At 51.3% G+C, this 8,965-nt stretch overlaps 2 protein-coding genes across 4 annotated transcripts in view; one reads left to right on the top strand and one right to left on the bottom strand.

The window, feature by feature from the left end:
• The window catches only part of AMIGO3 (adhesion molecule with Ig like domain 3), a 2,061-nt gene extending 32 nt beyond the window's left edge, over positions 1–2,029 (bottom strand). The window contains exon 1 of the mRNA XM_056525233.1: positions 1–2,029. This exon is cut by the window's left edge and continues 32 nt beyond it. Coding sequence (XP_056381208.1) covers positions 97–1,554 — 1,458 coding nt within the window. The 5' untranslated portion in view covers positions 1,555–2,029 and the 3' untranslated portion in view covers positions 1–96.
• RNF123 (ring finger protein 123) overlaps positions 1–8,313 on the top strand; it is a 39,825-nt gene extending 31,512 nt beyond the window's left edge. For all 3 annotated transcript variants that reach the window (XM_056525232.1, XM_056525230.1, XM_056525231.1), the window contains exons 36-39: positions 4,410–4,552; positions 5,621–5,715; positions 6,026–6,111; positions 6,468–8,313. In XM_056525232.1, the coding sequence (XP_056381207.1) occupies positions 4,410–4,552; positions 5,621–5,715; positions 6,026–6,111; positions 6,468–6,567 (424 nt within the window). In that variant the 3' untranslated portion in view covers positions 6,568–8,313. The remainder of the gene's footprint in view (positions 1–4,409; positions 4,553–5,620; positions 5,716–6,025; positions 6,112–6,467) is intronic.
• The last annotated feature ends 652 nt before the right edge of the window (positions 8,314–8,965 follow it).

The raw sequence follows: 8,965 nt of genomic DNA, 5'->3' as shown, positions 1-8,965 counted from the left end.
AAATTCAGTTCACTGTCAATACCTGGTACAAAATGCAGCAAGTCTGGAGAGGCGTGCACCCTGCCATGCAGCATGCCCACCAGTGCATCCATGCATCTATGTCTGCACTATTGGGCAGTCTGAGAATACAGAGCTGTCCGAGTCTGACCGCAGCTGAAGGATCTTCGGGTTCTTTTCAGACCGTCCTTCTTTTATTGGCTCCAAGAAGACGACATGACGGCTTGCTCCCACCTTGCGGTTGTTTGGGCCGTCGCAGACTGGTGGGGTTCCGCACAGTATGGAAGACTGCGGAGGGCTGGGGGTTTGTGGGGGCTTGGAGCAGAAGCGGAAGCAGCGGCATGGAGTCATGTAGAGGTATATGAAGACCAGGAGCAGGCTGACCACACAGCCCAGCAGGGTGGTGAGGCCAGTATTGAAGGACTCTGCCTCATGCCGGGGGTAGTGCACGGTTACATTCACCTCATGAGTTGCGTTGTAGCTCAAGTGCCTGTTGACTGCGATGCACAGGTAGATGCCAGAGTGCCAGGGTTGTGCCCTGTGTATCTCTAAGCTGCCATTTGGATGGATCCTGAAGCTCTGGTTACTGGTTCCAGGTGGAAGGATAAAGTCATAGGCCGGGGAGATCCAGAGGTAGGTGGTGTTCTCCTGGGGCAGACTGGTGTTACAGGTCACCAAGAGCCTCCTCCCCACCAGGACCTTTAGGCCAGGGTCACCCAGTTCTTGGCCAAGTCCAAAGGAGCAGTTGTCAAGGCCATTCTGGGAGTCCAGGATGCGGACCACTGCCCGAGGCTTGCCCATGTACAGGCAGGTGTGCTCCCGGGAGAAGTCCAGGACGGATGAGAAGCCTCGTTGCCTCCAATGGCTGAGCAGGGTGTAGAGGCCACAGCTACAGGTGAGCGGGTTGTTGTGCAGGTACAGGCCGTTCTTGATGAAGCCCGGCAGGGAGGACACCTGGTGTATTGGCAGCTCCAGGAACCTGTTGGAGGACAAGTCCAGGGTGCGGAGGTGGGGGTGGCTCAGGTTGTGCACAGAGCTGAATGAGAAGCTGCTCAGGTTGTTCCAGCTCAGGTAGATCTTTCTGAGGTTGCTCAGTCTGGTGAAGGCCGCCTCCTCCACCCGGGAGATGTAGTTGTTGTAGAGCAGAAGTTCCTCCAGGCTGTGCAGCTGCTGGAAGTGTCCTACCTGGATGCTGTGCAGCTTATTGGAGGAGAGGTCCAGGTGCCTCAGCCGGGTGGCGTTATGGAAGGCCCCGGCCGGCAGCCGCTTCATCTCATTGTGGTGGAGGCATAAGGTCTGGAGGCTGGGCACCCCGGACAGCCAGTTACTGTGCAGGGTGCTGAGGCTGTTGTGACTCAGGTCCACGGTGACCGATGTGTGGGGCAGATCGTCAGGGACAGTAGTCAGAGCCGCTCTGGTGCAGCTCAGCAGGTCAGAGGCGCAGATGCAGTTGGAGGGGCAGCCAGAAGCGGACGACCACCTGAGCAGCGCGTCCAGCAGTAGCAGCAGGATCCCCGCGGACTCTGTCCACCTCCTCGGGCAGCGGCCACTTCTCATGGTTCCCGATTACCTGGATGGTGAGTACGGCTGGGCAAAGCATGGGCAGGGAGACGGCTCCGGGCACAGACCGCTCAGGTCACAGGGGGCAGCGGGTTCCTGACATCCCCCCGGTTCCCATGGAGAACGTGAACTTGTCGGACAATGTGTAGAGCGGGATGTGATCGCTATCTGGTTGGAAGGATAGGAGACTGTTCGCACGGGGCTGTCACAGCAGAAAGACTTCGTGGAGAGTTGCATCAATGCTGGTGCCGCTGCCAGCCTCCTGTCTCTGCCCCTCCCTCACCGGCCGGGGGGGGTCAGTGTTCTCAATCACTGCTTCATCTCCTTCCAGAGCGGCCCTTATACTGGGGACCGGGGAAATCAACCAAAGGCTGGAGTCAGGGGCAGCTCCACGTCCGGGTCCTGGCGCTCCGTGGTCTGTGGGGAGTTCTATTACAGGGCCAATAAAACAATATTAGCCTGGGCTCCCAGCTGCCCACAACTACTACTGGAATCTCCTTGTTATTAAGAGGGGGTAGGAAATAGAATACATGGGGTTAAAGGTTGACAGGAGCTACCTGGACTAGGACTGTGTCCTCTAAAGGGGTTAATGACCAGCAGGTGTCCTGTAAAGGGGTTAATGACGGGGCAGGTGTCCTGTAAAGGGGTTAATGCCGGTGCAGGTGTCCTGTAAAGGGGTTAATGACGGGGCAGGTGTCCTGTAAAGGGGTTAAGGCTGGGGCAGGTGTCCTGTAAAGGGGTTAACGCCAGTGCAGGCGTCCTATATAGGGGGTTAAGGCCGGGGCAGGTGTCCTGTAAATGGGGTTAACGCCAGGGCAGGTGTCCTGTAAAGGGGTTAATGCCAGGGCAGGTGTCCTGTAAAGGGGTTAATGCCGGTGCAGGTGTCCTGTAAAGGGGTTAATGCCGGTGCAGGTGTCCTGTAAAGGGGTTAATGTCGGGGCAGGTGTCCTGTAAAGGGGTTAATGCCGGGGCAGGTGTCCTGTAAAGGGGTTAATGCCGGTGCAGGTGTCCTGTAAAGGGGTTAATGCCGGTGCAGGTGTCCTGTAAAGGGGTTAATGACGGGGCAGGTGTCCTGTAAAGGGGTTAATGTCGGGGCAGGTGTCCTGTAAAGGGGTTAAGGCTGGGGCAGGTGTCCTGTAAAGGGGTTAAGGCCGGGGCAGGTGTCCTGTAAAGGGGGTTAACGCCAGTGCAGGTGTCCTGTAAAGGGGTTAAGGCCGGGGCAGGTGTCCTGTAAATGGGGTTAACGCCGGTGCAGGTGTCCTGTAAAGGGGGTTAAGGCCGGGGCAGGTGTCCTGTAAATGGGGTTAACGCCGGTGCAGGTGTCATGTAAATGGGGTTAACGCCAGGGCAGGTGTCCTGGAAAGGGGTTTAGGCCGGTGCAGGTGTCCTGGAAAGGGGTTAAGGCCGGTGCAGGTGTCCTGTAAATGGGGTTAACGCCAGTGCAGGTGTCCTGTAAAGGGGGGTTAAGGCCGGGGCAGGTGTCCTGTAAATGGGGTTAACGCCAGTGCAGGTGTCCTGTAAAGGGGGTTAAGGCCGGTGCAGGTGTCATGTAAATGGGGTTAACGCCGGTGCAGGTGTCATGTAAATGGGGTTAACGCCAGGGCAGGTGTCCTGGAAAGGGGTTTAGGCCGGTGCAGGTGTCCTGGAAAGGGGTTAAGGCCGGTGCAGGTGTCCTGTAAATGGGGTTAACGCCAGTGCAGGTGTCCTGTAAAGGGGGGTTAAGGCCGGGGCAGGTGCTGTAAATGGGGTTAACGCCAGGGCAGGTGTCCTGGAAAGGGGTTTAGGCCGGTGCAGGTGTCCTGGAAAGGGGTTAAGGCCGGGGCAGGTGTCCTGTAAATGGGGTTAACGCCAGTGCAGGTGTCCTGTAAAGGGGGGTTAAGGCCGGGGCAGGTGCTGTAAATGGGGTTAACGCCAGGGCAGGTGTCCTGGAAAGGGGTTTAGGCCGGTGCAGGTGTCCTGGAAAGGGGTTAAGGCCGGGGCAGGTGCTGTAAATGGGGTTAACGCCAGGGCAGGTGTCCTGGAAAGGGGTTTAGGCCGGTGCAGGTGTCCTGGAAAGGGGTTAAGGCCGGTGCAGGTGTCCTGTAAAGGGGGTTAAGGCCGGGGCAGGTGCTGTAAATGGGGTTAACGCCGGTGCAGGTGTCATGTAAAGGGTTTAACGCTGGGGCAGGTGTCCTGTAAAGGGGTTAAGGCTGGTGCAGGTGTCCTGTAAAGGGGTTAAGGCCGGGGCAGGTGTCCTGTAAAGGGGTTAAGGCCGGGGCAGGTGTCCAGTAATGGGGTTAAGGCCGGGGCAGGTGTCCGGTAATGGGGTTTAGGCTGGGGCTGCCTTTTGGAAGGGGTTATGGCTGTGACATGTGTCCTCTAAAGGGTAATGTGAGGACTGTCTTGTAAAAGGGGTTAAGGCTGGTTCTGCGTCCTGGAAGGGGTTAAGGTTTGGGCTGCATCCTGGAAGGGGTTAAAGCTGGGAATGCCTCCTGGAAAGGGGTTAAGGCTTGCGCTGTTTCTTGGAAGGGGTTAAGGCTGCGGTGGGGCAATGCGCTGTAATATGAGGATTCATCTCTCGCTCTCGGCCTCACTTTGTGAGCAGATAATGGACAGGAGATCTGAGCTGCGGATCCCCAGGGCGTCATTTTATTTACTTCTGCTGCAGGAGAGAGACCCAGAGCAGGAAACATGATCCGATCTCTGCCTGTCAGTGCCAGCTTCTGGCTGCTCTCACACACATTTCTCACGGCGTGCTGGGAGTTGTAGTCCAGCAAATCATTTTCTATTTAACTAGTGTGTGGTGAGTTTCATTGATGAAGTGCTATGACTCCCATCCTTCTCATTCTTGGCACTGTTATGTTTCCTCCCAGGATCCAGCGAGCGACCAGCGTCTTACTGGCTGACCCTTGTTTTCAGCTGCGCTCCATCCAGTACCTGCTTGGACAGACAGAGCTGAACACCTTGGGGATCGGACAGTCTACAGCTGACAAGAAGCATTTCTCCCTGCAGGCGTGTAAGTACCAGGCCGCTGTATGATACCCACACATGTGCTAGGCCTCCCCCTCCATCATTCACACCCAGCTTCTGCGGAAAGGAGGGAACATTGACGATATGTGCAAATAATCCACTATAAATATGTGAGAAGTTGGGGGGCATAGTGTGATGTACAGGATTGGGAGGCATGATAGGGGTATATAAGAAGTGTGTTGAGGTTATGGGACAGTATGTAAGAAGCAGGGGCACAGTTTGGACAGGTGATGATGCAGAGCAGTATAACCAGGACACAGTGGTCATGTTGGAGGCAGTATATAGGACTTTAGAATACATACAGTAGTGGTCCCCAACCTTTTGTCCTCTTATGGGTTACAGCCAAGTGTAAACTAAACATTGGCAGTGGATTAGTTTGTCTCTGGTAATATATATTGGCAGTGCATATGGCTATAACTTGGCCTCCTATATTGAGCCACATGTGGCACCTCCGATGTAGAGTATAGAGGGGAGGCATATTGATCAGTGGATAAGGTATTTTGGTCAGTATTTGTAGCCAAGTCCAGGAGTGGGTCCAAAATACAAAAAAAAGCTAAGTGTTGTTCTATTAGGGTTTTTCTATGTGTCTGTTCCACTGGCTTTAACTGGAATACTGTGTGTGAACCCAACCCATAGAGGCTTTAACCAGCTGTGATAGTCTGTGACTTCTGTGGCCCTTGTTCCCGGTCTTGGGGTGCACATATGTGCTCTCCTTCGTTCTAACTCCTCCTGAATGGACGTCCTTCATTCTTATTCAGGGAGCAGTGAAATAGAGGGATATTTTATTAATGCGCAGAGTATTTTCAGAATCCTCTATTTCTGGACACTAGTTGACCCAAGGGAATTGAGTTATTCCCCAGAGCAGGAATGCAGCTAAGGGTCTAGCTCCTGATCTCTCAGCGTTTATTAACCCCCGACTGTCTAGAGCTGGGAGAGCAGGAATATTGAGCAAAGATTGTTCTAGTGACAGATCGGAGGTGTGAGGTACATGGTGGCTCCTGGATGTCATGTTTGATAGAATCTTCCAGGACTGACAGGTTTTTGTTTTCTGCAGATACTGATTACATTAATGCAGAAGAACTCGGTAAAGTGGATAAGATGCTGAGCCACCTGAACGAGGAGTCCAAGCAGGCCGCAGCAGCCACTCAGGTGAGTGCAAAACTGTATACTCACCCGTGTTCCATATTCTCATCCTGCAAGCCCACTTCTTATGTAATGGCTCTAGGCTGGAGACGTGCTGACCTTTCTTGCTGATGAAGCGATCAGTTTACTGCAGATCGGCATAAAAATAGTTTTCTGTACAGAATGTGATCCTCGCATGGGAAGTGACTGCTGCATTATTAATGGCCATCTGCATCACCTTCCAGCCTCTGTCCTGACTGTGCAGAGCATGGGACAGACTTCTTATCACTAAGTGAACCCCAAAACATATGGCTAACTCATTCTTTATATGTTGCAGCCCACCAGTGAGGAAGACCTGTGCCCTATCTGCTATGCTCATCCCATCTCCGCCATATTCAGACCTTGCTCCCATAAGTCCTGCAAGTGAGTATGAGTCCTCTCCCTGCGCTGCAGCCATGTCCTCAAGAATTTAAAGGGGTACTTCTCTGCTCAGCGTTTGGAACAATCTGTTCCGAACGCTGGAGTCGGGGGCTTGTGATGTCACAGTCCCGCCCCCTCATGATGTGACACCCCGTCCCCTCAATGCAAGTCTATGGGAGGGGGCGTGACAGCTGTCACGCCCCCCCCCATAGACTTGCATTGAGGGGCTGGAGTGTTACATCATGAGGGGGCGGAGCTATAACATCACGAGTTTCCGGCTCCAGCGTTCGGAACAGATTGTTCCAAATGCTGAGCAGCGGAGTACCCCTCTAACCTCACCCTCTCAATTTCTGTTGCAGAGCGTGCATCAATCAGCATCTCATGAACAACAAGGACTGTTTCTTCTGTAAAGCCACTATCACAGGGGTAGAGGACTATGAGAAACCCCCCACCACCTAGCACCGCACAGCCTCACAGACCAGAGGATGAGTTTACAGCTTTATTCTTTACATTTTACATGTGCCGTGTCCCTGCCTTGTGACAGTGATGTGAGATAGGGTTGGAGTGTGCGGTGTACAGTTGTGTTAAAAAGTTTGCATACCCTTGGTGAAATGGTAATAAGTACCATTGTTTTCAGATATGAGCGAGCAGGCGAAACATTTATTTTGTTTGGGATTCATATTCAACTGTAGGCACAACAGCATGGCACATTCATAAAACAAAAAAAAAAATTAAATGACCTCTGTTCAAAAGGCTGCATACCCTTAGTTCTTCATACTGTGTATTGCCGCCTTTAACCCCTTAACGACGCAGGACGTAAATGTACGTCCTGGTGATGTGGTACTTAACGCACCAGGACATACATTTACGTACTGAGCATAACCGCGGGCATCGGAGCGATGCCGGCATCATGCGCGGCAGGTCCCGGCTGTGGATCGCAGATCCCGCGGATGTCCACCATTAACCCCTCAGATGCCGTAATCAATACAGATCACGGCATCTGCAGCATCGCGGTCACTTAACAGGATGATCAGATCACCCGCAGTGCTGCGGCGATCAGATCATCCTGCACGGCAGACGGAGGTCCCCTCACCTGCCTCCGCTGTCTTCCGGGAGTCTTCTGCTCTGATCTGCCTTCCCGCAGACCAGAGCAGAAGATGACCGATAATGCTGATCAGTGCTGTGTCCTATACATAGCACTGAACAGGATTAGCAATCGAATGGTTGCTTTAAATAGTCCCCTATGGGGACTATAAGAGTGTAAAAATAAATGTAAAAAAAAGTAAAATAAAAAATGTGAAAAAACCCCTCCCCCAATAAAAACGTAAATTGTCCCATTTTCCATATTTTACCCCCAAAAAGTGTAAAAAAAAATGTATTTTATATACAAATTTGGTATCGCCGCGTGCGTAAATATCCAAACTATTAAAATAAAATGTAAATGATCCCGTACGGTGAACGGCGTGAACGTAAAAAAAAAAAAAAAAAGTCCAAAATAGCTGCTTTTTTTAGAACATTTTATTCCCAAAAAAATTCATTAAAAAATGTAATAAGTTTTGTATAAGCAAATATGGTATTAATAAAAAGTACAGATCACGGCGTAAAAAATGAGACCTCATACCGCCGCTTATACGGAAAAATGAAAAAGTTATAGGTCTTCAAAATAGGGGGATTTTAAACGTACTAATTTGATTAAAAAGTTTGCGATTTTTTTTTTTTTTTAAGCGCAACAGTGATAGAAAAGTGTATAATCATGGGTATCATTTTAATCGTATTGACCCAGAGAATAAAAAACACGTCATTGTTACCATAAATTGTACGGCGTGAAAACAAAACCTTCCAAAATTTGCAAAATTGAGGTTTTCTTTTTAATTTCCCCAGACAAATAGTATTTTTTTGGTTGCGCCATACATTTTATGGTAAAGTGAGTGATGGCATTACAACGGACAACTGGTCCCGCAAAAAACAAGCCCTCATACTAGTCTGTGGATGAAAATATAAAAGAATTATGATTTTTTGAAGGGGAGGAGGAAAAAACGAACACGTAAAAATAAAATTGTCTTAGTCCTTAAGGTCCAAATGGGCTGAGTCCTTAAGTGGTTAAAGGGGTTCTCCAGTGCTTAGACATCTTATCCCCTATCCAAAGGATAGAGGATAAGATGCCTGATCGTGGGAGTCCCGCCGCTGGGGACCCCCGGGATATTGCACGCGGCACGCTGTTTGTAATCAGTCCCCGGAGTGTGTTGGCTCCGGGTCTGATTACGGACGACCACAAGGCCGGCGGCGTGTGACGTCACGCTCCCCCCCCTCAATGCAAGCCCACGGGAAAGGGCGTGACAGCTATCACGCCCCCTCCCGTAGGCTTGCATTGAGGGGCGGAGCGTGGCGTCATACGCCGCTGGCCTTGTGGTCGTTCATAATCAGACCCGGAGCGAACACACTCCGGGGACTGATTACAAACAGGGTGCTGCGTGCAGGATCACGGGACTCCCGCGATCAGTCATCTTATCCCCTATCCTTTAGATAGGGGAAAAGATGTGTAAGCACCGGAGAACCCCTTTAACATTAATGAGAGCATGCAGTGTTTTGTAATGGTTTCGAGAAGGCCCAAAGTCTTGCAGATGGCATAGCTGCCTATTAATTTTTGCAAAATAGCGCCAGGTCCTGCAGAGGGTCTGGGGAGATCTCAAACGTGTAGCTCCATGATACTAGGGTCAGAAGACTGTGATGGCCACTCCAGAACCTTCACCTTTCTTCTGTCACAACACAACGGTCAATTTGGCCTTATGCTTAGGGTCATTGCTGTGCTGAAAAGTCCTAGAGCATCCCATGCATAGCTTTAATGCTGAATAAGGCA

This window comes from Hyla sarda, chromosome 6 (assembly GCF_029499605.1).
Source record: "Hyla sarda isolate aHylSar1 chromosome 6, aHylSar1.hap1, whole genome shotgun sequence".
Taxonomy (NCBI): Eukaryota; Metazoa; Chordata; class Amphibia; order Anura; family Hylidae; genus Hyla; species Hyla sarda.
This window is presented reverse-complemented; position numbering and strand designations above follow the sequence as displayed.